Below are 27,792 nucleotides of genomic sequence, written 5' to 3'. Positions count from 1 at the left end.
GGCTGCCTCTGAGCCAGAGCCAGAAGGCGGTGGTGGCGGGGGGGGTAAAGCCACCTGCGTGACCGTAGGGGGCAAAGGAGTAGTTTGGGACCATTCTCTTTCATAGTTTCTATTTTTTGTGTGAGCAGCAGATGCTTGCTCAGTTGCTTTCTTTTCTGCCTGGTACTGTAAAAGCTCGTTATGTACCACCCTCCATAGCTTTCCCAACTTTTTTGCCGTTTTATCATCCTGTAATGTAGCCTCCCACAACACATCTCCGAACTTTCGCCACTCTGTCAGCTCATGTACGGTATGCGGATTTATGAATAAGCCTTTAGCATGCCCATATGTTAAAAGACTCGTTAACTCCTTCTGCAAATCTATTCCCTTAACCCGCCGCTCTTCCAGGAAAGCGGTAAATAAATTATATGCTGCTTGCCTTTCCATACCTAATTTATCAGCGCTGTTGCAGCCCCTCAAGGTCTCGGCAGCACGTATCGGCCGGGCCCATCTATATGGTCGCCCAGAGCACGGCGCGTCCTCAGGCTCGTCTATACGGTCACCTTACTTTTATTCGCGCTTATTGCCGTCCTGGCTGCTTCAGGACCCGAACTTTTACCCTGTCGTCGCTCGTCCGTGGTTCAATGCCTGCATTTTGCTCCGGCATGTCGGGGATCACCATTTGACGGGGTCGTCCGTGGTGTCCAGGGGGTACATCGGGGTCACCATTTGACGGAGTCGTCCGTGGTGTCCAGGGGGTACATCGGGGTCACCATTTGACGGAGTCGACGGGAGACAAGCACATCCGATGATGATCAACAAGTCTCGATTTATTGATACGATAGGCATGCTTTTATAATAGCAGTAATAAGGCTCATACATATTACAAAAGTAAGGCTCATCATTGGTCCGATACAGAGTGTCAGCCCTGCCTCTATTGCTACATTCCTAGGATGTTTGTGGTTTTTCTAGGTCCTGTTTTTATCTCCTGTTATCGCCTAACTTCTTGCTCAGGGAGACTGTGGCCTTGTACGAGGCTGTTATTATTTCACCAGCTGTATTTTCTCACGTCCCTTCTCCTCAAGCCATGTCTCTACAAAAACTCTCCACAGGTTGAGAGCAGCCCTGCAAAAAAGGACTTGGGGACACTGGTGGATGACAAATTGGACATTAGCTGTCTATGCGTGCTCACAGCCCAGAAAGCCAAGCGTATCCTGGATTGCATCACAAAAGCGTGGCCAGCAGATCAAGGGAGTTAATTCTCCTCCTCTATTCCCAGAGAACCCACCTAGAAAACTGCATCCAACTCTGGAGTCCCCTGTTCAAGAAAGACATGGACCTGTTGAAGTGGGTCCAGAGGAGGCCATGGAAATTGTCAGAGGGATGGAGCACCTCTCCTTGTGAGGACAGGCTGAGAGAGTTGGGGTTGTTCAGCCTGGAGAAGAAAAGGCTCCAGGGAGATCTTATTGTGGCCTTTCAGTATAAAGGAGCTTATAAGAAAGACTGAGAGAGACTTTTTACCAAGGCGTTGGAGTGACAGGACAAGGGGCAATGATTTTAAACTGAAAAAGAGTAGATTTAGGTTGGATTTAAGGAAGGAGTTCTTTACTGTCAGGGTGGTGAGGCACTGGAAGAGGTTACCCTGAGAAGTCCCTGAATGCTCCATCCCTGGAGGTGTTCAAGGACAGGTTGGATGGGGCTTTGAGCAACCTGATCTAGTGGAAGGTGTCCCTGCCCATGGGCAAGGGGGGGGTGTGGAACTGGATGATCTTTAAGGTCCCTTCCAACCCAAACTATTCTGTGATTCTGTATATGGACGATCCCATCCTTATCTGCTATCAGCAGCATTTATCTGATTTATCTGAGCTTTGCAGGTTTGCTGGAGCTGAGGATCTGATCAAGAGCTTTGGACCCTTTATATATTAGCTCAGTGTAAAGAAGTTACCAATAAAAGGAACCTTTTTAAGAATAGATTTTACTGAAGAGATCTTTTACAATTTGAGGATCAAAGCTGTTAAAAATGGGAGAAAATAAATCTAAAAATAAAGTCGTCCAAAATATTTTATAGTGCATTTTTTTAACCTAAGGCTGGAAAATGTCTGTGTTTGAAGTGACACTTTGGAGGGGCTTCAGGTCAAACAGGAAAGTTTGTTTTATTTAATATGTCAAATTTAGAAATACTATTGAATTAGAGACAAATTAATATTCACAATTTTACAACCACTTGCAGCCTGTCCACACCTCTGCCCATCTTCAGGACAAAAGCAGCTAATTCTTGTGGCAGCCCATGTATAATTTTTGCTTTAAGATCCTTGGTTGGCCACAATCAAATCCATCTTCCAGTTGTGAAAATGGTATTTTAATTTTCCTCAGTCACCTACCCTGAAAAATAGGAGCTGCTGGGTTTTTTTTATGTCAGTGCTAGGGATATGCCTTTAAAGATCATCAGGTTTTATTTTAAAAGAAAAATGAATATTAATGAACAATCTGAACATTGAACCCTTTAATTAGAACCCTTTTAGAGGCATCTCAAGTTAAGCAGCTAAATGTGGTTGTATCCCAGACCATTGGTGTCTAAGTTTAATTAGGATTTCTATGTGAAACTCCAGCAAAATGCAGTATTTCATATTTTTTTGGGCTGTATATAGGACAAGAAGTGAGAATGGGCTTTTACATAGGACACCTGTGTTACGACCCAAACTGGACCTGCTTTTATCAAGCCATGTCTTAAGGGATGTGTTAAGAAGGAATTATCTGTTGTCTCCCAAATATATTAATTTTCCTACCTTGTACCCTAAATTTACATGAGATAATCAAGAATTTTTATTTCTGGATTTCTCTTATCGATTACTTCCTGTCAAAGCAAGCCATAAACATGCATGTATCCTGCAGCTCGCTGGAGTAACTCTGGTAGAAGCCAGCCTGATTGAAGGTGGCATGTTCCCTCTTTAAGAGAAATGAAGGAAAAAGGATGGATTTATGGTAAACACACTGGACTGAGACCAAGTAAATTGGTTTTAACTGCAAGGTTCTTCTGGCAACTTTAACTTTGGGGAAGTTACTTAATCTCTCTGCAGTTCATTTCCTTGTGGCTGTAATAAAGTTTTCCCTGCCTGATAGAGGATAAATCCACTCAGCCGTGTGTGTGAGAAATGCTTGGATTATACAACATCCCCACATAACTGCTCTCCATGCTGGAGGGAGGAAGGAAGGAAGGAACAGCACACTGTACACTCCTCCATCTTCCATGCCACTCACAGGGGAGCTGAAACCATCACCAGTCTAGAGAATCCTAAAGTGTGGATGTTCCCATGGTGAGGGTGTCTCCAGCCTTGCTCCCACCAGAAAAAAAGAGGCAAAATGCAATTTCCTTCAGCTGTGGACATAATAACTGGTGAACTGTACTTTAGGAGACCTTTCCAAGCACATGGTCTGCACTCAAAATTGTTAAAGGAGATATGCATAGGTCTAGCAGAAGGTTCTCGAGCGTGATACCATCATGAGCTTCTCCAGGTAGGTCAGCAGAAGTGGCAGGAGAGCAATGGGCAGCTTGTTAATGAGCTTATTAAAGGTGAAGCTGAGGTCTCCCATCTGGTTGAGCTAGCACAAGCAGAGCTGTGCAGGGATCTCATGCAGTTCTAGTGGTGGCTCTTCCTCTTATTTTGTGGCCTCATCCATACCTATCAAGAAGCTCTCAGGTAGTTGCTGTTTGTACAGAACTGAATTTTCATTTTTTCTTGGCACATCAGTCTTGATGCCATCCAAGCAGTGAGTGTCTCTGGAGCAGCCAAGTGCTTCCAGGATGAAAGACCTCAGAAATGGAGCTGGTCACCAAGGTTCAGTCTCAACTTTGTTGGGGGACAACAAAATTACTTCAGGATTAAGCAGCGTCTTTTGTTTTTTTCCTTTATTATTTTATTTTTTTCCCCCAGTATGATGCAACCCTTTATTTCTTTGGGGAGGGGGGGGGGGGGGGGGGGGGGGGGGGAGGGTGGGCGGGTTGAGACGGAGGGACAACTCTGAATTGAATTATTTCGGTGGAGCTGTCTTGCTTTCAAACCTTGGGAGAAACAGCAGGTCATATTCCAGAGCTGCTAGCCTCCGCCATGGAGTGTGCCATCCTGCTGACCTAAGCAGCTTGTGATTTCCTATAGCTGGGAAGTCTCTTGATGCCCATGTTCTTCACCATGGGGCAAAGCTGGTGTGACAGCAGGGCTACCATCCCGACTGCACATTGCTGCTGTGGCATACAGCAATGGCCAAACCTGCAGCTTTGAGCTCTGTTTTGTTTAAAACAAAAACATAGGTTCTTGGCACCTCAGGACTCATCTGCTCCTGAAGTGAACAGAGTTTGGAAGAGCAAAAACTTCTCAACTTGCCATGGAAGATTCCATGGAAAAGAGTAATCAAGTCAAGCTGTCCTGGTGCACACTACACGCCTGAGATAGCAAACGCCTTTGGAATCTGCAAGGAAATACCAAGGATGTTTTCTATTGCAAAGCATCATTTCAGGTGCCTTCCTGCAATTGTTCCTGCAACTTCCCTCTGCTCACCATCAGTGGGTGGAGCATTTCCAAGCCAAAGCCTTTGGGATCATCCTCAAAAAGGGGGGGGAATGCCCATGGCCAGATGATGGTTTGCTGTGTGCTGTGCTGTTTTCCCCAGACTATTATTTTGCACAATCCCTGTTTTTTATCCCTTTTACAGTGGACAACAGATTGTAACGAGCAGCTTGATGGCAGCTGTTCCCCATTCCGAAGGAAGGGCTCATTGTCTCACGAACATAACCAGGTAGGGGTTATATTTAGCTCTTCTTCACCAAACCTTTGCTTTTGTTCTTGTACTGCCTCATCTGTCAGCACAGAGCCTGCCCATGCTGCCAGCTTTCCCTCTTTTGTGGAAGGAGAGACATGCTCTCTGCTTGGCTGCTTGAAAGCTCACTCCCACCAAAACTATGGGAGGTGAGCAACATCCCAACATGTGAATGGATGCTTTGACCAGGAACTTATTGCTCTGTGATAAAGGGGAAAAAATACAGTGTCCCACTTATTCCTGGAGAGCTCCTTATAGCTACCTGTATGAGGGACCTATTTGGAGCATCAAAACTGACTTGGAAGTATGAGATGTACCTGAGATGAAGGAGCTTTGCGTAGCTGTGCTTCTTGGTTAGGTTATGTGCCTGCTGGGACAGTAGGTGCAGCACGAGGGTGGTGTTGCAGGGGAGAGGATTAAATAGCTGAGAGGCTGAACTGGGAGAAGCAGCAAAATTGCACGTGCTGAGAACCTATATTGGGTCTGTAGTGACAGAAGCCAGGTGTGAGTTGGTTTTGGTGGTTATATGTGGTGTGAACATCAATGAAGAGTATCTACCAATTGCTGTTGGCATTGCTGGAGGTGGTTGTCTCTCCTCTGTGTGAGTGCCAGCATGAGAGAAGGTTGGTAAGGGTGGAGGCATGGGTTTGACTGTTGTCACCTGTTTGAGGAGCTGCTGTGTCCCATCAGCCCTGTAAAAGCAGCGTTCGTCCAAAGAGATGAGACTGAGCCAGCTGCAGGAAAGGGTGAAGCAGCAGTTGTAGTTGCTGTGGCTGATGGATATCCCACCTGGAGAATGGGCTTTAGGCTGGTGGTTTTGGTGCTCTTGTCCTGCTCGATGTCTTCCAGGCTTCAGTCCCATGTACGGGATCCGTGAGAAGCAGCCTGGGAGCCCCTTGCGGGGTGGTACAAGAGGCCATACCAGTCTGAGCAGTGCATGTTACAGCTCCTGCATCCTATTTTGGACACCATTTCTTGCCACACAGAGCCATGCTAGAAACTGCTCGGCTGCAGTATGGGGACTCATGCATACCCCTCCCTGATGCATGCCTGGATGCAAGGATACTGGGAGCATGCATACAAACACCTTTACACAACAAAGTGCATTAGGTTCATTTATAGATACCAGTGTGCAAAGACAGGACCACTAAATCACAGTTAAATCAAATATGCTTTATTGTTTGAATACGCTTTATTATTCAAATACACTATTATACCTTAACCTATTAAACCTGGCTACATAGAAACTTATCAGCTTACCGACTCATTAATTGGTGTCAATCACTGAGCAGGAGAAGGAGATGGACCATGGTGCTCAGACGGTCAGAGTCAATAGATACTGCACCTTCCAGGGCATCCCCCAGTTCAAAGACATGCACGTATTCCTTCTCGACCCTCATCCGTCCAGCTCAGCTCCTTTATGCTCCTCTTGGGGACTGCAAAAAGGGTTAGCAGCATCACCCGCCCCTCGCGTGGCCAGCGTGTGAGCAGGCTGAGTGCCAACTTGTTATTTGTCCCATTCTAATAGCGATCTCAACACCATGCCCTATTCCCAATACCACCTTTCCTGGCTACTCATGCTCCTTGGGCTCTGCTTCAAGGTCCTGTAAATACCAAGCAGTTCCAACTGCTTTTCTACTTTTTTTTATTCAGTTCCCTGCCCATTATCTGCCTAGTTAAGTACAAACAGTCACATACTTTCTTACTGCAAGCTGGCTAAGAATTGTTGCTTAAGGTAATTCACTGCTTTAAAATTCAAGTGCACAGTACTTTAACTATATATATATATATATATAATTTGTCTATATATATATGTGCCATGTCCAACAACAGACCTTTATTTATTATCTCCGATACATGCCACCACATGGTCTGCTGTTGGGACACAATGATATTCAACTACTCGCACTAATGTATGATGTAATATGGATTCAGCCAATATGCAAATAAGAGAAATTGAACAAGGAATACAACAAAGTATATGTAAAAATCCTTCTCCAACTACACATGATAATAAAAAGCCCTTTTTTAGCCACTCCCACCACTACATCCATCCTGCAAAAGGATTCCATCCACTGTCCTTTAAAAGGTGTTGGGTGAGAGTTTGTATTTTTGCAATTGGGCCTGTATAGAGCTCAAATGATTACTTTAATTCATACAACCTATACCATCAAAATCTTCACGTCCATGTCCATGAGCTAATGATAAAAAAAAATCAATTGCAGCACAATTTTGTAAAGTTGCATATCATATGCTATCTATGTCTAAAAGCAAGTCTGAGATAGCCATACTGGGAGCACTGCTAAACTTTGCTAACCAGCACCCTAATTGGTTTAATTCAGTTAAAGCACGAGCACTTGTAATGCCCAGGGCCAAAGCAGAGGCAGCTATTATCTTTGCACTATCCCTAAATTCCACGGTATCTCTACAGTCTGGTGCAAATGTGCGTGTATGTCGCGATGCGATCAATACCATGTCTGGTTATGCTGTAACCACCAGGCCACAGTGACATTCGGTGCTAATATGCACGTGTCTCCCTTAATAGCCTTTCAGGCCCGGTCCTGTCTCCACAGATGAGGAACAGACCCAAGGGCAGTGTCATATGTGTAGAAACTCATAGTTACATTGTTTGCTGTCACGTTGCACCAATTAGGCGAATTATGATATCACTGCATGCCATTTACCCACACAGATATTGTATCATGGCGTCTACTCTGAAGTTAAACAGAGTGCAGTTGTCAGCATACAAGGTGCCTAGTATGCAAAGCTAATGGTGTTGCAAAGGCCCATCAACCCCTCAGTCGCTAGAGGAGCTCTAATCAAGCATGTGGTGAAGGGGTTCTGAGGGGCGGCCATGCTGAGGCACAACATATCCTGTCCTGTCACATTGGCGAAGGTTACTCAGACATTCTGGTCTTGGGGGACATAGGTGTTACTGAATCTGCTGAGACAAGAAAGGGAAGATGTTAAACACCACTACCTGCATTATTCCCTACGGCAGAGGTGTTGGGTGGGGGCTTGCTCCCACTGCTTCTGTCCAGGAATTGCTATGGTAGATTGTATCTGATGTACTAAAGCAACAACCTCGGGAGCCGTGGCTGTGATTGGGGGTGTTTTTTTATTTACTGCTCTATAATCAGTCAATAGTCATTCACCAGCTACTATCGGGCTTTTTTACGGGCCAAAACAGACTGTTAAATGGAGAGTGGGTATATTGCACCACTCCAACCTGCAAGAGATAGCCTATAGTTGTCTGGATTTCTTTGTCTCCTCACAGGATTAGGTATTGTTTCAAGTTGATAATATCAGTGGTTATAAGAATGTTGGCTTCCTGTGGTATACGATTAATGGTAATTGCTTGGGTATGGAACCACCGCATAGTACCAAAAGCTCACAAAGCCCCATCTGTATTCATTGTGGCTCCCTGCAAGATATCCATCTCCAAGGTATATCAGATAAACCTTTCTCTACTACTTTTACCATATCTCACGTTTGCTCATGCCTTATGCAGCATAGGGTGGACTGCACATATGAGCCAGATGGCAAGCCCATAAACTTTTTGTACCCATAATATTTTTTTATATAACACACACACTAAACCTGTATATATTGTCCTTCAATCACACACACACACGACAATAAAACTGCCTGCAGAAATAACCACACAACAAGTTTTGTATAAATTGATAGCTGACATTCCACCAAAATTTTGAAGGATCCTCCCTTCATACTTTAATAAAGCCTGTTTGAGTCTTCCCCAATAATCACTGGGGTGCTCATTATTTTACTCAAAATTGCTCATAACTTGGTATCCCCTTGCGGAGATAACAGGTTTAATTCCTGCAGACCCAGTGAAGAAGCTGAAGAGAGAAAAAAAACCAAACCATCAAGGACAAGGAAGAGAAGGGGGGCATTCACACACACAGCTGTGGGTTTTTTTAGTTCAGTTTTGGGTTTTTTTCCTGAGGCTTTTATATTTGCCAAATGTTCTTGAGATTAAAACTTTTTGTTGTGGCCACTGTCTTTTTTGTCAGAATTAGCCAAATCTCTTGACATAATTTAACTGTGCGCATTGTAACTTTTCATACCCCAGCTAAGGGCGTCCCCTTTTTTATGCCAGGTGTATATTTTTATTTCTTTAAAATTTTTTTCTTCTTGCTTTCTGCAGTCTTCCACTCCAAAGATCCCAGGTGAATTCACCAGTTTGCCGGCTTAGTGGACGTTTGAGCTGAAAGGTTTCAGAGATGTATTTCTAGGGTCCCATCTGAGCTAAACGCCAGGCTCTGAGTGTCAACAAAGGGTGGGGGAAACACAGAATAAAGGAATTAAATTCAAATCTTTCTTCTCTCTGCTTCTTGCTGTGTCTCCTAGACACTCACGCTACATACTTCTCTGCCAGTGTAGCACATTTCTTTCCTCATTGTTCCCCCTCCTTGACAGTGGTCGCAAAAGCCTGTCATTGCTGCAAGAGATCAACCTGCAACTCCTCCTTTTCCGCCCTCAAGGCATCATACTTTCGCTGCCATTCTCTGTTCCTATCCACCATAAACTTATAAGGGAACAGCAGGTAGCCAGCTATCCCCTGTGTGCCCCAAACACTCTCACAATCGGGTGGAGTCTGTATAAACTCACAATACTGCAATACTTTTATTGGCTCCTGAGCCCCCATGGTTCAGGATCTATATTTGTGCATGTTTCCAGCTTATCCCATAAAGTTCTCCATGGCTTGGTAGTCCAGCCTGGCCGCTCCACGGGGGGAGCAACAGCCTTTTCCTTCTTTTTGAACATATTAACTACCTACTAACAGACCTCTATACAGCTGTAACAACCAGGCTAAACATCTATTATAAATAAATATTGTGTGGGAGCAGCTCCCTTCACACACTTGCAAAAATAAATAGGCATAAATAAATAACACCAATGGCACAAAGAATACAAAAACACAACAACACAGAGGCATCCAGCTGCCAAGAACACTGATTCCACTCAGACTACCCACACACCAGACAGCATCTCTTGATTCGGCTATGTGCCCCATTGATCAAGCCCTGTCCCTTCTGTCACACGGGTGGTATTGCTTTGCACTCATGGCACTTTATCCTTGTCGCCAATTATATATTAGGTTTGTCTATAGATACCAGCATGCAAAGACAGGAACATTAGATCATGGTTAAATCAAATATACTTTATTGTTCAAATACACTATTAGACCTTAACCTATTAAACCTGGCTACATAGAAACTTATCAGCTTACCAATCCATGAATTGGTGTAAGTCACCAAGCAGGAGAAGGAGATGGAACACGGTGCTTGGATGGTCAGAGTCGATAGGTACTGCATCTTCCAGAGCATCCCCCAGTTCAAAGATGTGCACGTATTCCTTCTTGATCCTCATCTGTCCAGCTCAGCTCCTTTATCCTCCTCTCAGGGATTGCAAAAAGGGTTAACAGCATCACCCACCCCTTCTGTGGCCAATAAAAGAGCAGACTGAGTGCCAATCTATTTGTCTCATGCTAACAACAATTTCAACACCATGCCCTATTCCCATACCACCTCTCCTAGCTGCTCCTATTCCTTGGGCTCTGCTTTGGAGGTCTTGTATTGGAACCAAGCAGTTCCAAGTGCTTTTTTACTTTTTTTTTTTTTTTTAAAACTGATCTGATTCCCTGCCTATTTTCTGCCTAGTTAAGAACAGTCACATACTTCCTTACTACAAGCTGGCCAAGAATTGTTACTGCTTTAAAATTCAAGTACACAATACCTTAACTATATATATATATATATATATATATATATATATATATATATATGCATGCCATGTCAAACAACAGACCATTATTTATTACCTTCAATACACAAAGACAAGATCTGGTTGCATAGGAAGTTGCACGCTGTACAGAAATACCACTTTATATGAGCCTGTGAAGGTGTAGAAGATTGCTGACCCAGCCCCCATTCAAGTGCTCTAACATCCTCCCTCATTAGGCCCAAGCAAGGCTTTATATACCCTTAGCATCTCCTTTGCAGCTACCTCGGTGATCTGCCACTTCTAAGGATCTCACAGCTGCTGTAATTAGGCCTAACTCAGCTGACCACAAATTATCTCTTATCTAGCAACCTACATGAAGGTGCTAAACAGAATTGTGGATTTGATTTATTATAGTTTTGATCTGCTCTGAAACATTTGGCAGCAAAACCCTGGCTAGGCTCTCTCCCACCATTGCAGCCAGCTGCTTGAAATTCAGCTGGGAGGCTGGCCATTTCCATTAAGCCTCCTTGGGTCACTCAAGGCATTATCAGAACTGGATGTTTTCTCTGGGGAAGAAGGTCCCTGGCTCTTCACCCAAGGGCTCAGCTGGTGTGCCGGTCTCTGGTGGATACCAAAGGAGGATACAGGAGTCACGCAAGTGATGCTTTTCTGACTCAACTCAATGCAGCCCTGACATGCAGCACCTCGTGTCATGCTCTCTTTTGTTTCAGCTTGTGGTTTTTTTATTGTTTGGTTTTTTTTCCTGGGCATTAAACCTATTTGATCACCTCCAGCAGGGAGCTTGTTCTCTATGTGCAAATAACATTCACTGATGTCCAAGCTGTTTTCCCTGCATTTAGTCTCTCTCCCAGGCTGCAGCAGAGCTAATAATTATCTCTCTCCATGTTGGGCTTCCTTTAACAGAGAGTAACAAATTTTTCTTGGCACCAAGGAGGAGCTGCAAGCTATTGTTCTGTCCAAGCAAGTTTTTCTCTTGCTGTTACCGATATATGAGTGAAACACTGCTGGTGACAACTAGGTTCTGTTTATTACCATTTCTGGCTGTTGTTTTTTCACTAGTAGCTTTAAACATTAAAAAAAAAGAACAAACAATAGTAGTAAGATTTTTACCCTGAATGTAAATTATCTATCCCAGGCTCCTCTTATGGAAAGGGCATTAACAAAAAACAGCGACTCTGCAGGTTTGTCCTATTTCTCCAGGTGGTTGGGAGAAGGAGAGCTGAAAATCCTCCTTTCCTGGCCAAGTCTATCCCTTCTCCCGTGGCAGCTGGCTGTCACCCATTGTTACCAAGCTAAAGTTTACATTGTTGGCAGTACATGGGACTGCAATTTATTATATTTCACTGCTTATTTACAGCAATGTTTGTCCATGTCCCACCAGGTGCAGCAGGGACTTGTTGCATGGTTGGGGACCTCAGAGGCTTCTCCAGTTGGTGGTCATGCTGCTTTCCTACTGAGCAGTGAAGGAGCAGGCAGGGTGTGTGGATCACATCTGGATTAACCTATGCCTTGCTGGTAGCACCCTTCTGCCATTCTCCCTGAGGAGTTGATGGTGGTGATGACTTGGTTTGCCTTTCCATTAAGCTAGTAGGAACAGCAGCATGCCTATGGCAGGCAGAGGTGATGGGTTTCTACTCTTGGGGATTGATTGGAGAGGACTAGCTGGCCAGGTTCAAGAACATCCCAATGGCTGCACTAACAAGTTAACAGCATAAGATATTGAGTGTCCTGCGCTGTTTGGTAGCGTGGACCTGTAAAGGGCTTTGTAGGGATTGTGTGCCATTGTCACCAAGCTGGGCATGTACTGCCAAAGGATGTCTGAACCCAAGCCCAAGCCTTGCTGATAAGGAAAGCATGAGAAGTTCCCACAAAATCAAAGCTAATAGCACGTGAAACTTTATCTTCCATGTCTCCATGACTCTAAGAAGCACAACAAAGCAGAGGCAATCCCTCTTCCAGAGGGAACACAAATAATGACACAGGCTGGGCTCTTTCATGAGGAGTCCAGAGAGATCTTGTAGGCTTAACCTTCTATGGCAAATACATCAGGTCCTTTGGTCCTGTATTGTGGCACAGGTATAAGTAAACCCTTACTTTTCCTGGTAGAAGAGCTCCAAGCGATGTTTGGTGTCCCTTCTGCTGTGCCTTTACCAAAACTGTGATCAGATACTGTACCAGATTGGAGAGGGCTGGAGAAGGTGGACATGGACCTGGGGAGGGAAGGAACAGAGACAAAGTGGTTGTTTTTTCTGCGTGATATTTTTATAAGGGTAAATTTTCTGGTTTTCTTGTAGCTTTATGCAATACATTGAGAAGAAAGAAGATGGAAATTTGTCCTTACTAAAATTTTTAGAGTGATCTTATTCTTTTTGTAAAAGATGCTTTTAAATTTATTAAAATAATTGTTCCCATATAAATCATTATTTTTCCATAGAAAAATTGGAGTGGTTGTTCTAGAATAGGCCTAGAAGAGCAGGGAGATTTTGCATTAAATGCTTGGAATATGGTGTCAAAACTCTAACTGCAAGATTAAGCTGCAGCACGTGAAAACCTCTGCTGTGAAAAAACCTCACAAAGGACTTTTTCCATGATAGTTGTCTTCTCTTCTGACCAGGATTAAGACTCAGAGTTTGGGAGTCATTTGAAGGATGCTTCACAGCTTGGTCTAGGGAGCTCCTTCTATGTGCTATGGTAGAACAGTTGTTAATGCTGGGGGGTATCTCAGAGGCTCTTGTGTCCTGAGGAGTCCTCTAGCTCTCTGTTGTCTTTTCTTTTCTTCTGGCCCACCTTAGGCTGTGAATGCTGTATATTGAATATTGAGATTTTTACATACAATTGAACATGAATTCTATCAAGATTCCACTGATGTCTTCAGGCCACTTAAAGCTTGTGGCATTACCATACTTGGTCTGCACCTCTTCCAACACAGCCAACTTCACCCATGCTTTAAATCACTGAGAGCAACCACGTAGGTGGTCACTGCATTTCCATTTATTGCCTATACATTGGGGAAAGTTACCTTCTTTTTCTGCAAATGGGATTTTCAAACTTGCACTGAAGCAGCAGAAAATATTAACTCTTGAGCTGACAAATGGAGTGGGATTAATTAGTTCATGCCTCAAAGAGCTAGCTGAGAAGGTGAAAATTGCAGTGTAAGTGAAACATGATTATTGCTAATTAAAATGCAAATGTTAGATTTGACAGCTAGTTTACGAAGGAGAGTGGCTGGCAGTGTTAAAGTGCACAACCCTCTCTGTTCCCAAGAGGGTGCAGAGCTTGGCCAGAAGGATTGTCATAGATGAAAGCAGCTGCTGGAAATCGGTCTCTGGAGGGAGTGACGTTTCCCTCCAAGCCCCAAAGTGTGGCTCAGAGGTCCCATCTCCTGCTGGTGAGTGTAGACCATGAATGGTAGATGGATGAGCCCAAATAAGAGCTGGGAACAAGAGTTCAGCAGTTGTTTGGAGTGTTGGGAGAGATTAGGAGAGTCTTGGTCTTTTGAGGGCACAGCAGAGTGTAATGGAGACAGATAATGGGGGATTAGGTTGGCAGGAGGTAAGGACATGGAATAGAGAACTTTGTGCCATTACACCTGTTTCTTCAGGTTTCATCAGAGCTGTGGACAAATCACATGTCCACAACATGCTGAATTAATTTAGCAAGAGTAGCGTGTGGGAGACATGTAGGTGGCCATGCTGCGGGATGGAGGGTGAGCAGCGCTGCATCTCACTGTCGCAAAGCCTTGGCTTTCTGCTGAAGTCCAACTGCCTGCATGGGTTTGGGATGGGGTTTTTATGTTTTTCTGCGATGATTCTGGTAGAGGGTTTTTGTTGCTCAGTTGCTGTTTTTTAAGGAATGATTGTTACCTGCATACTCCTGCCTGCTCCTTGAGTATCACCCATGAAGTTGGTGTGAACTTCCCTGCTCCTGCAGAAAGGAGGTCTACAGAGAGGGTTGATTTTGGCACGAAAGGGCTTTATTAGAGGACGCAAAGCCACCAGAAATGTCTGGGAGAGTTTCTGGTGGACATATTTCTGTTCTAGAGATTTGAACCCTCATCAGTAAGGTAGCACTAAAAAATTGTTCATCTTTGGCAATTAGTCAGAAATTTAGGTAAAATATTGAGCTTGGCTGTGCTGGTGAGTTTGAACATGACTGTATTTAGGCCAGTTGGACTATTTCAGTCTATATTTTCTTATGAAAAATTGTTATTTTCAGCAAGAAAACCTTTAATAAGAGCTTTTCCAGACCAGTATCTATATATTTTTTTGTTTTCTACCAAAGTACAATCAGGATTTTGTAGGCAGCTGAGAAGAAGGAAAGGTGAGGGAATCTTCTCAAACATAGAACTGAAAAATGCTTAAGATGTGACATGGGATAATCCCTGAATTTATACCACGGACTCAGTCGACCACTTGACATTGTTCAGTGTTAATGTTAAGCACAGCGATGAGCTAATGCTGATGCAATTGTGTGACAAAGAGCATGATTTTCTGTTTGTAGTGGTTTGCTGGAGGATGGTAATGAGGAGCGGCGAGAGGAACTGGTGGGGTGCTGAGCTGGGTTTTGAAAAGCTGCTGCATGCATGCAAATGCCAACTTTGTGGGAAATTTGCCGAAGCTGCATGCGTGGGTAAACAGCCAGAGTCCACGCAGCTGGTGGCATGGTCTGACCCTCTGTTTGGGCAGCTACAGGGATTGAGAGGCAGTGGATGGACATGATGTGTGCTCACAGGGGCAGGAGGACAGAGGTTATGAACGTGCATTTAAACCATACTGGGTGTCAGATTTGCTTTACCAGATCTCTGAGTATTGATGTTATTCTTGTCAGTGTGTGTCTCAATCATCATTCCTATTGGCTTAATTAATTTTCAGCAGTACTAACCCCTTTGCGGTGAAAATTATCTAAAGCTGAGGGTTGAGTCATTGGGAACTTCATGTTAAAACTGCTTACAGTTATAATTGCAGTCCTGGGGAAACTGACAGCAAGTCACTTATTTTCATGAATGCATGCAATTTTATTTTTTTTTTTGTCCCCAGATTTGAGAATTGATTTTTTTAAAGCCTTATTATTAAGTCTCGGTACCATGCTGTGAGCATTGTAGTAAACGCCTTGCAGTGCAGGTTCACTTGAACAGCAAGCATGCTCCCTGCCTTGTGTGTTGAGACAGAAACTGATTATAAAGACAGGTCATCAAAGACTGAAAGGATGTCTTGAAATTATGTGGGATGCCGGACTTTTTCAGACTTTTTGGTGCCAACAGCAGAGGGTTAGCAAGTCTAGAAAACACGCTTATCTTGCAAAGCAGATGAAGCAGATTGTGGTCTAACATTTAATCTGATCAGTGGCATTTGGTGTGATATGGAGGTCTCACAGCCAGATGTTGCTGCAGTAAAATCAGGTAAGACCATCACCCCCTGCCTCGTATCTGTGTACCTTAACTCATTTGTCCAGAGGGGCATGCTGAGCCACTGGGTTCCGCAACACAACAGACTTTGCTAAGGGCCAATTGGCATCCAGTAATTGACTTAGTTTCACCTTGCTAAGAATCACCAAGACTATAAATCTAGCATTTAGAATCCTCTGTTTTGAGGATGGGAACCCCAACTATAGTATGGGTTGATGGGCCTGAATCTCTCTCTCCTCCCCAAGCAGGGACACCTCCTTAGTAAAATTTGTGCCTCTGACCATGATGGATGTTACCTGGGAAATTATAGTTAACTGTAAGCACTTAATTTTTAGATCTAACTTGATTTTGCAGTGAGTGAATTTATCACCAGAAAATCTCAAACTTGTTGTAGCTGTCACTTCAATAAATTGTTTTATCTTTTTTTTTTTTTTGTTTATCATCTTTGTGAATTTGATTAGTGAATAATGGGCTCTGACAGACAAACACTGGTCCTATCAGCCTTGTGAGACTGTTCAGTGAAAGTCCCTCTTTGGACACTGACGGGCAAGTTGACTCTGACCAAGGGGGCTTCCTTTTCTTAGCTACACGTCAGACCATAGTGACTCATGACTTAAAGACAAGGTATGTTATCTTTTGCCTTCAGTGCCGTTTTTATGGAGTTTGGCTAATGCTTGGAGCGTCTCCGAGAGGTCATGGAGACATTGTCTAGGAGGACCAGGAGCTGTAGCTCAGTTTGGGTGGCAGCATCCAACTGCTGCCTAGAAGCTTGCACCTGTCTGACCTCCTGTACCACCTGAACCATTGCTGCAATTTTCCCTAATTGCTGGGATTAGCGCTGGCGCTGACCTGCCTATGCTCACCAGTGGAGCATGGGCTGATGTGCCAAGGAGTTGCAGGGGAGCTGAGCGGAACAGCTTGTGCTGCCTCCTCTTATGCCACAGGTTAGGAGGTGTTGGTGCCAAGGCTCTCCCTCTACATCCATATTTCAAGATGAGCATTGGAGGGTAATTGCTAGGTGCTTTATTTCAGGGCTTAAGAAGGAACTCTTCAGAACTCCTGTACTGAGCTGAATTTGGGTAACAATTTTAGGACACAATCTCTTGCATTAGGAACCCATGTTATCTTAATATCTTTGTTGCTGATTTGTCTCAGCCTTGTTGCAATTGGTTACATGTTCCCAGTCTTTCTCCCTGAATCCAAATACTTCACTCTTAGGAAATCCTATTGTAGCTGGCTCACTGACATGTTCTTAAAAAATCCCATGTCCATAGGAAATGGAAAGAGAAATGGATCTATCAGCAGAAGTATCTCTTCTTGGGGCGATAGCTATAAAGACCTGCACGTGTATTTTCATTATACTGCATGAGGATGCTTCTAAGGATTTAGAAACATATTTTATCTCCTTAATGGAGAAAATTTTGTGTACATTTGCCTAAAATTGTGGGAGTTTTATACATATTCAGTTTTATATATATTTCTGGTAGCTTGTTTCTATGCAGAAATGTATTGACCTGAAGATCCCTTGTCATGGTTTAGCTCCGCCTGGCCAATTTCGGCAGCTAAAACTGAGCAGTTGGGCTCCCAATTCCATTCGCTCCCCCCCCCCCAAGGGAAAGGAGAAAGGGAAATGAGAGGAAAAGACAGCTTTAATAAAATAGTAATAGTAATAATAATAGTAATAATAAAGACAATAATAAAATATATACAAATATATGAGATCACACCCCCACCCCTTGATGATTATACGTCACCACAAATGCTGCTGAGCAGACACAATGGAAAGGGTCCGTGGCTAGGAGGGAGCTGGGCTCAGGAACTGGATTCAGGAACACACAGATCCAGGATCAGGGGCAAACAAACAGATGAGATCCTCACTGGATGTTGGCCATAGCAGAAGGGAGATACTTGTTATCTCTCAGTTTTATACCAAGTATGACATATATGGGATAGAATACTCTGTTGGTCAGTTTGGGGTCACCTGTCCTGTCCACTTCTCCCTGCAGGTGCGACCTTTTTTGCCTCTTTGACTTAGGGCACTCCACCAGCTTGAGGATGGCCTTGGTTTCTATAGGAATAAGTATAAGCATTGGCCTTTCTGCACACCAATGCCCCGTGTTATCACTTTTAGAGAGAAACACTGTCTGAAAACCACGCAGTTAACTTTCAGAAAATGAAGTTACTTAGACGAGACTGAGCCGAAATTAGAAAACTGATTCTACTTTAGTTCAAACCACAACATCCCCAGAGGTTAAAATCATCATCCATAGACCCCTTGGAGGAGACAAAATAGGGAGCAATGTGGCTATGTTTGGAGTATCTGATCTCTAAATTGGTCATTGTGCTGGAAATGACTGCAGTCTGACCATCTGTAGTGTGCACTGAGGATGCATGTCCTGCTCATTGGGAAAAGATTTCTCACTTTATGGGCAGACTGAGATCTGGGACTTCATTAAAATATGGTCACTTTTTCATGAGTTTTTAGTGTCACAGTTATTATTAATAATTGAAAATGACAGAAATTATAGGATGGGGAATATATCAAAGCCACCTTCTCTAGCACTTGTTTCACCATAGCAGGACCATTTGGTCTGAAATACTTAAATAATCTGAATATATGCAAGATTGTGAATAATCTGAATATGTGTAAAGAGATGTTGGAGGAAAATTGGTAATATGGAATTCCCTTTTTGTAATGCATTTTTGTGTCCATCCCATATGGGTTTGAATCAAGTCTGATATCTTGAATGGCCTGGCAAAATCCAACCTGCTTTACTTGTTCACCTGTAAAGGGTAGAGAGGGCAGCTCTCTTTCTGTGGGGAGGACATGTGTAGGCTGATGATTGTAAAGGGGCCATGAAGGATGGGTGTGAGGTCTTTACTTTAGATGCTCTTGCTTTGAGTTGCCAGTTTGCCAAAAGCAGCTGTATGGCAAAATTCAAGGTGCTTTGCAGTTTGCCAGAGGTTTCTCACAATTCCCACCTGATAATACCGTGATGCTTTTGCTTCTTGGGGGAAGGATCTGTCACCTTATTGTTAGTGGGACATGTACTGGAATAACTATGTGAACTCATTTGCCGATGTGCATGGCAGAGGTGGCACGGTGCAGAGTTTGACGTCTCCCGCTTGTTTTTAGAGCAAGGAGAAGTCATGCCACCATGACTCCTTGAAGAAGCAGGGTGACTTTCACCATCCTTATTGGTGACAGCAGACTCTGATAGCCGCTGGGGAAGAGTATCTCTATCCCTAGAGGTATTCAAAAGCCATCTGGATGTGGTCCTGGGCACCTGGCTGTAGGTGGCCATGCTAGAGCAGGAGGATTGGACCAGGTGAGCTCCAGAGGTCCTTTCCCACCTCAACTGATATGTGACTCCGAAGCTCAGTGTCTTCATGGCTGGGATGTCAACTTGCCCACTGGACTTTAGTAAGTCTTGGAGGTTGTGGATGGTGGGGTAGGAGGACAGGGCTGGAGTCAGAGCTGAGCCTATGTGTTGTCTGCTCCGTGTTGTCTGCTCCATGTTGTCCACGGCTTTGTGACCCTAAGGGCTGAAACTGTGTCATTCCTTGCCTTCACGGTATGCTTTTGCAGTGGGCTAGGGGACTCTGCGTTGAAGTGAGCGTGGATTCACATGGGAGTGGAGGAGCCCATGTGCAGAGCTGGGACACCTCCACAACTGGTGGTGGGAGAGGCTGTGCCATGGTTCAGATAGCGCCGCATGCCTTCTGGCAAGTAACCACCTCTCCCTCCCTCCTAGAATGGCAACAAGGAGAGCTCCCTTGACATGCTGGGCACGGACATCTGGGCTGCCAACAACTTTGACTCCTTCAGGTAAGCCAGTTTTAAAATGCTTTAAGAGAGAGATGGACTGTGCCTTCTCTTAGCCTTTGCCCTTGTTTTCTGTCCTGCTGCCACCCAGGTGCCAGTGAGTACCCTGTTGGTACTCATGCCACCACTCCTTCTCTTTCTCATCCCCATTTAATCCGCAGCACTAAGTAGAGTCAATCTACTTAAAGCATCCTACATGCTTAGGAGAGGCTACTGGACGGGTTTGTAGTCCAAACATCTGAAACTGGTACCAATATGATTACTTGTAATCATCCAAGAGCTGTGCAGGCAAGACTTGAGACAGCTCTGAGCTACTGCTCCAGGAATTTACTCTTCCATTAACTGGAAGTGCAATCATGCATTGGTTTCATAGCTGCTGGGAAGACCCCTTCATCTGTTGCTTCAGTGCAGGGAAAGTGGTGAAATATGTTTTCTGTCCAGTTCTATTCATATCTCTCTGTGCCTGGAGCACTGCAAGTGTCTGCAGGGGTTGAATTCCCATGTGGGACTTGCTCCAGGCTGTTGGAGTGGGCAGGTTGTGCAGGACCACAGAGAACATCTCCATTGCATGGAGCAGACCACTATCTCTTGTGATACCCTCTTGATACATACAGAGAGTAAATATAACTTGCAAGGTGTGTACTGCATCATACACCAAAACTAGGGATTTAGTGCAAGCAACAGGAGCTCAATATCTCCAAAAAAATCCAGAAGAAATGAGAAGAAACGTGATGCAGCAGTGTGAAGGTTGGAGGCCCGTATCCATGTGCTCTGTGGCAGAGTGGTGCTTCCAGAAGTACCAACTTTCCTTGTCTGCAGGCTCCAATGCGCCCTGTACTCTTCAGCTAAGTGGTGTTTAATTAGCAGTGGACTTACTTTTTTTACTCTGTTTTTCTCTCCTAGTGGTGCGACATGGGATTTACAGCCTGAAAAACTAGATTTCAGCCAGTTTCACAGGAAGCTGCGAAACACCTCCAAACACCCATTGCCTCACATAGACAGAGAAGGGTGAGTGCCATGACTGTGATACCATGCTTTCCAGCAAGGTCTCTAACTTCTCCCTTGCTGCAGGAATGCTAGCTTGGTGGCACAGCTCATGTGGAGGATATGGGGAAGAGTCACTGGACCACATATGGGTTTGAGGATGCCACGATCAGTCTATATGACTCTTCTGTCATCCAGTTCTGAGCTGGAGCAGATTTGCTCACTGTATTTTGCATTGCTTGGTAGAGTTCAGTTGTTAAACCACACATCCAAGTCTTCTAGAACCAAGTCTCCTAGATTTAAACATCTCTGAATATTAGGGCAAAGATCTTGACTTAGTGGTGATCCCAGTTACAGTTCCCATGAGTGACAGGGCTTCTGCTGTTCTCCCCAGCAAGACTTCAGGGAAGGTGAAAGCATCAATGTGATTCATGTAGATCCAAGTGTTCATCTCCCATCTGCTAGCCATAAAACTGAAAACATTAAACAACTCCTTTTAGTGGTGACAGCCTCCAGGGGTTTTCACAGTATAGCTGGATTCCTCTTTGGTTGTTGATTGGTCAAGTCAAATAAATGCATACTGGCACCAGGTGGATCATCAGTGTTTCTTAGATGCACATCAACATTTCTCTGCAGATTCTGTGCAGATTAAGAAACAATCATAGTATGTTTTTTCCTCTCCTTATTGTTCAGTCCTGGTGCTTAATGCACTGGCAGTAATATTCAGGGCTGCAGTCCTGTTATCCCAAGTTATGACAAGGCTTCAACTCATCCCTGACTCAATTCACTGCAAATATCTGCTAAAGAAATAACAGAGTAAGGACTCCATAACCATATTTTATCCTATCAGATTCATGCCATATTTTCCTAGTCATTAATCATTTCCTGCCCATAGAGGAAGGAAAAAAATCAGAACGGTTCTAAAAGATGAGATTGAGAAGATGAGGAGATCGCAGGTCACTTCTCATTGCCGTGTTGTATGTAGGGATGGAAATCCTCTCTCAGAGAAGTTTTTCTGTTGGCAAGTTGCTTTTACCAAAGTGCAGACCAATGCCATATGCATGGGTTTGCACATCTTGTTTAGAAACACCAGGCTAGCAATCCCACTCCAGGTTCAGCATCTGCAGGAGGTTCCCATACCATATAGTGACAGGCAGACTCACACAACTGTATAAGGCTTTTTTTTTCCTGCACTGTAAGTATTTACTGCAGGTATATAAACAGAATATTTGGAACAATGTGACACTAAATTTCTAAGTGACTAAGTGCCTTAGTCATGTTTACTCTCATTTCTACAGATGATTTTGAAAAATGAGATGAAGTGCCCCCTGTAAAATATGATAGAATGCACTCTGTCTCTAAAATAAGATATAATGTGCTCCATGGTTGATGGCACCAGCGACACCTGCTACGTGTATAGGGAGCATGGTCTACTTTGTGGCCTGTGTCTGGTTCCTGGTGTATTGTGAATGCACAGGGTGCAAACAGATAGAAAAGGCAGTATGGAGGTGAGATATTTAATCACTCCTAAATATTACAGCCATAAAAATGGAATAAGAATTAGTGTACATGCAGAAAGGTTAAATAGATACCATCAGCATAAGCAGTGCATCTCCCAAAATGCAGGTCATATAAGTAATCCACATGAGAATAGAGGAAACACAGACAAGATTAGGTTCATTTTTTAAATAAAATTTATTTTTTAAAGTTGTCTCTGTTGTGCCTTCATCAACTCTCTGTGTCAAATTGGTGCTGAGTGTGATTCAGCTTGCTGAGCCTCCAAGAATCTTCACTTGGTAGGTAGGCATTGTCCCATTACTTGAGGGGGGTTTTAACATGCTAGCTGTGCAATGAAAAATTTAATAGAAAAAAAAAAGGAAATATGCTGTTCAGGATGTATTTTCTACACTGTAAGTACCAAAGGGACCATTTTATTTCTTAGTCCAATCACTTGCCCAAGGTTGGCCATGTAGTTGCATGCAGTTGATTGACCTCAAGTGTCTTCTGCTTGGCTGAAGCATTTTCCTCCAGAAAGACATCTGATTTTATTTGAAAATACTGAATTTAGTGCTATGATGAATAATCAAAGTGGAGTGGTTAAGGAAAGCCAGGGAACTGTACCTTGTTTCTGACCTGAATTTGTCTGCTTTTAATTTCCAGTGTTAGCTTTTGCTGTGCTTTTGCTCTTCCAGTTCAAACAATCTTTTGTAGCTGATATTTTCTCTTCATTCCAGGTATCTCCCAAAACCATGTATCGCATTAGTTTTTCCTGTACTCTAAGAAATTTCTCTACCACCTCTTTGAAAAGTGACTATGGTCCTGTAGTTCAGGCTCAGCTGTGCTGCCTGTAGAGGAAAGCTGCCTTCATCCCCCTAATCCCTGCCTCCTCATCCCCTGTCTTTATGCCACAGTCCAGCATCAGAACTTCACCCTGGGATAATCCCCATCCTTTTCAGATAATCTTTTCCTACGATACACTTGCCGTTCTGTACCTGCAAATGGTGTTATTTGTTCCCAGATGTTTGACTTGATTTTTCTCTCATATATATAAAAATATTTTTTTTCATATATATATTTTATATATACATGCACGCTATATTTTTGCCTTTGTAAATAAAAGTCACTATTTCACCTATGAGGCAAGGTCAGTTGTTTACGACCTCTGATTTCCCATAAATTGTTTAGGGTGTTAATTAAAGTGGTTTTGTACCTCTTGGTTGTTTTGTGGTTTTTTTTGAGCCTGGTACTTTAGCACATTAAATTTTTCTGGATTTTTTTCCTCCATTTGCTGTAATTCCACCAAGATCTGTTCTCTGACTTCTAGGCACTGATTACTTGGACCTGCTGCTCTCAAAGTTTCTGTCTAATATATGTTATTTAACAATATATTGTCACTAATTGACAAAAAAATACATTATCATTCTTGCATAATAAAAATCGATCACCTAAATTTTTTATAAATGCAGAAGGAAGATATTTATTTACTATTTTTTCTTCTTCTGTATCATTACAAGCTCTTTGCATCCAGCTAGCAATAATCTTTAGAGTTTTTTTTCCTTTCCTGATACAAGAAAGTCCCTCAGCTGCCAGCTGTGTTGGATCTGTCTGTGACTGGCTTCTCACACCAATTTTTTTTCATTTTTCATTTCAAATTGTATGTTTGTATTTATATTGATTGCTGTTTGCTGTCAAAGATGTATGTTTGTGCTTGTTTGCCCACCCTTTCTCAGCAGGGGAACAGGAGCTCCCGTGGAGACCAAACAAATGAGCAGTGATTCAAAGGAGACTTTTTAATTACATTTTTTTCTCCCGTTTTTGTTTGTTTGTTTGTTTGTTTTCCCTAATGGGCTGTGCTTTCAGTTTTACTTGGTCTGGGAATTGAATTGCCCAACGCTACTGCTCAGGACTGCCTTTGGTTTTCTCACTGTTGCTATTACCAAAAGCATTTGAATGCTGTGGCAGATGGTGCAGGTAGAGAAGAGTGGGAAAGGCATTTAATTTTGTATTTATGGCATTACACCCATGTGAGAGTGTTTTGGAGGCAAAGCTTACTCACTTCAGAGAGCCTCTTTGTTTTCATGATAGTCATGAAAGACTCAGTAAGAACTAATCTTCCCCATGTGCCATTATAGAAAATTAACTTTGATTCCAGTGAGGTTTCACGTGGCTTTGTTTGTTTTCTTCTTGCAGCAGGCTTGGAAAAGGGAAATATGAGGATGGTGGCAGCATCAACTTGAATGACATAGAGAAGGTCCTTCCAGTATGCCAGGTAGGTGCTGAGGATATCACCTGCCTGCTGTATGGTAGAAAATAGCAGTTCCCTGCCTTATCTTTCCTTAGGAAAACCTCCCCAGAAGTGGGAAAGCCTGGGCTAGATGTCTGTTGGGATTGTGATGGAGAATTATGCCTGTGGCCTTGCTGTGAACCTTAGAGCTGTGCAAGGGCAGTTACCATGTAGGCTCCATTTGGAGATGAAACATTGAGGGCAGTATAAATATATATGCATACATAGAATCATAGAATGGTTTGAGTTGGAAGGGACCTTAAAAATCATCCAGTTCCAACCCCACCTGCCATGGGCAGGGATACCTTCCACTAGATCAGGTTGCTCAAAGCCCAATCCAACCTGGCCTTGAACACCTCCAAGGATGGGGCATCTATAACTTCTCTGGGCAACCTGGGGCAGGGCCTCACCACGTTCGCAGTAAAAAATTTCTTCCTAATATCTAATCTAAATCTCTCCTCTTTCAGCTTAAAATACATATATATACACACATGTACACAGGGCTCATATATTTTAGGAACAGAGATTCTAAAAATCATCAACCCTCCTGACAGCTCAGAAATAAATTGCTGCCAGGAAGCCAGCTGTTTATATGCAGTGGTCATTCACTTATATGTTTTCTTTAGCTTGTTCCTTCTCCAGATCCCTCTCTACAGCACAGTTTCGATAGTTCTGGTTAAGTGACCTTTGATGCTCAGATATTGGGGAATGACGGGATAAGATCTTCAGTTTAAAAGTCCAATTGAATAGGTCAATTTGTCAGCATCATATACTTTTCCACTTTTCAGAGCCCTAGTCCTCAAAGGAGCTGAGTGTCCTGGACTGGGCAAGTGTCTATGGATGCTTGGTGTGTTTTTGCTCAGGTGTCCTCTTTGCCTCCAGAGGGAAGGACAGAGTCATCTCATATGCTGTGGTAGCGTTACCCTTTTCAGTGAGAGCTCGCCAGGCTTCTTGCTCATGCATCATGTGAGGAAAAGCCTTGCACATCTTTCAAACCATATGATGATCTGCCTCAATATTTCGTTTAGGTGAGCTAGCTGGCACTAAATACGTGAACCAGTGGAAAGAGTGGAGAAGTGCTGCTGACTTGGGCAGGGAGGAGTGCTGCCTGCAGCTGCTTTCTACTCATTCTCTTCCATGCTCAGTATGCCTGGACTTAAGGTCACAGGGAGAAAACATCAGGTTCAACTGATACAGACCCCAATAATTGCAAAATAAGGTTATTTTCCCTGGGGAATAATTGGAAATGAGGAATCAAACTATCTTTGGTGCTGACTTTCTACTCTAGGGTTTAACTTCTTTTCTAATCGACAGCTATTAAATAAGCTGGATCCTCCTGATCTGGTTGTCATCCTGTCCTAACACCAGGTTGAGTCCATCGACTCCAGTGAATTGATTCCAATATATACCTTAATATCTAGCTTAATTGTTAGTGTGGCACCTCTAAGCTGGAAGACCTACTGAGAATGATGGATTTAGTGTTTTGTTTGTGCCTCTGGGCAGACTCATGCAATGCTGTGTTATTTTGGAGATGCACTTACCTAGGCATGTAGTGTCATTTGTGCCTTTGGGATCTAGGAGTCAGGTAGTTCTGGGTGAGGATTTATTTTGTTCAACATTGACAACTGAAATACTTAAAAATAGCTGGTTTAATCCTGACATATCATTGTTAACTGGATTTGAATGTGATAGTGCAATGCTGACAGTGATTTTACTGGTCTTTATCACATGTTTTAAATGGCTCTGTGGAGTACAGTGCATGGGGGCATAAGGGAAAATGTTTGTGTGAGCCTATGGAAGAAAAATCTTTCACCTTCCCACACTGCAGTTGTGTTTGTGTCTTATCCTGAAGAAGAGGCTTTTTAGGTTGGAAATACATAAACTGTTGTTCTGTTTGTGTTTAGTATCTCATGAGTTGCTTACAACAGCTATGCATGGATGGAGGGGCTGGTCCAAGCATCCTCCAGCGTGATTCAGATGCAAATGTTTTGAACTGCTGAATGTGCTTCAGCAGCTACAGCAGGGTTAAGAGCACCAAGTTCGAGAGAGGTAGCAAGTCTTACTTGCAGGCTGCTTTGGAAATTTGGGTTCCTTTGATGGTAAAGTATGATGGGCATAGGACATGAATCTAGAACTAATTTCCAGTATACATCCAGGTCTGTATATGTATCTCTACAAAGAGATACAGTGACCCCCCTAATGGGTTAAGCAGAATATTCTGGGTCTCTGGACATTAATATATATAGATGAGTTTTGCTGCTGGAATATATCAATCGTATTTTAACAAAATATTGCAAGGAATTGGGGGACTAAAGTTATCTCTAAAAATCTAGTTAGGCTCTTAAATAGAGCTTTAAACTAGATGTGAAGGGGGAAGGGGAGGAGACCAGGCTAGTTGGGAATGAGCCTGGAAGTGGGAAACCGGCGGCTGAGAAATGGTGTGCTGGAGAGGACCACCAGTACACCACCACAGGGCAAGTGAGGGCGAGTACAAGTGGGGACAGTAAGGATGAAACTGGGTCTGTGGAATTAGTTATTCCAAGGACCAGTCAATCGAGAATGAACTCTCTTCCCTTTACGAGGGCTGAAGGTTCATCAGCCCAGCTGAAGTGCATTTACACCAATGCACGCAGCATGGGCAATAAGAAGGAGGAGCTGGAAGCTGTTGTAGGGCAAGGTGACTATGATGTCATTGCCATCACAGAAACGTGGTGGGATGACTCACATAACTGGACTACAGCTATGTTGGGATATAAACTCTTCAGGCGGGACAGGAAGGGTAGGAAAGGAGGCGGGGTAGCACTCTATGTTAAAGAGTGCTTTGATACTCTTGAACTGGATTACGGTGAGGATGGGATTGAGTGCCTATGGGTTAAAATCAGAGGAGCCCACAAGAAGGGGGACTTTGTGATAGGAGTCTGTTACAGACCACCCAGCCAAGAAGAAGCAGCTGATGAGCTCTTCTATAAACAGCTGGGGACAGTCTCTAAATCTCTGCCTCTTGTCCTTGTGGGAGACTTTAACTTTCCGGATGTCTGCTGGGAGTACAATACAGCAGAAAGGAAACAGTCTAGGAGGTTCCTGGAGTGCATCGAAGACAACTTCCTTGCACAACTGGTTAGCGAACCAACAAGGGAGGGTGCATTCCTAGACCTGCTGTTTGTGAATAGAGAAGGTCTTGTTGAGGATTTGACGGTTGGAGGACGCCTGGGATTAAGCGATCATGAGATGATA

At 43.5% G+C, this 27,792-nt stretch overlaps 1 protein-coding gene across 2 annotated transcripts in view; it reads left to right on the top strand.

Moving 5' to 3' along the window:
• LOC104063568 (CBP80/20-dependent translation initiation factor) overlaps positions 1 to 27,792 on the top strand; it is a 158,016-nt gene that overhangs the window by 8,179 nt on the left and 122,045 nt on the right. Inside the window, exons 2-6 of one of the 2 annotated variants that reach the window (XM_054053342.1) lie at positions 4,687 to 4,751; positions 19,299 to 19,324; positions 19,718 to 19,793; positions 20,694 to 20,798; positions 24,468 to 24,543. In XM_054053342.1, the coding sequence (XP_053909317.1) occupies positions 4,687 to 4,751; positions 19,299 to 19,324; positions 19,718 to 19,793; positions 20,694 to 20,798; positions 24,468 to 24,543 (348 nt within the window). Of the gene's footprint in view, positions 1 to 4,686; positions 4,771 to 19,298; positions 19,325 to 19,717; positions 19,794 to 20,693; positions 20,799 to 24,467; positions 24,544 to 27,792 lie in introns of both variants that reach the window. The other variant, XM_054053343.1, reaches the window with a different exon arrangement.

The sequence above is a fragment of the Cuculus canorus genome, chromosome W, assembly GCF_017976375.1.
Source record: "Cuculus canorus isolate bCucCan1 chromosome W, bCucCan1.pri, whole genome shotgun sequence".
In the NCBI taxonomy this organism is placed as follows: Eukaryota; Metazoa; Chordata; class Aves; order Cuculiformes; family Cuculidae; genus Cuculus; species Cuculus canorus.
This window is presented reverse-complemented; position numbering and strand designations above follow the sequence as displayed.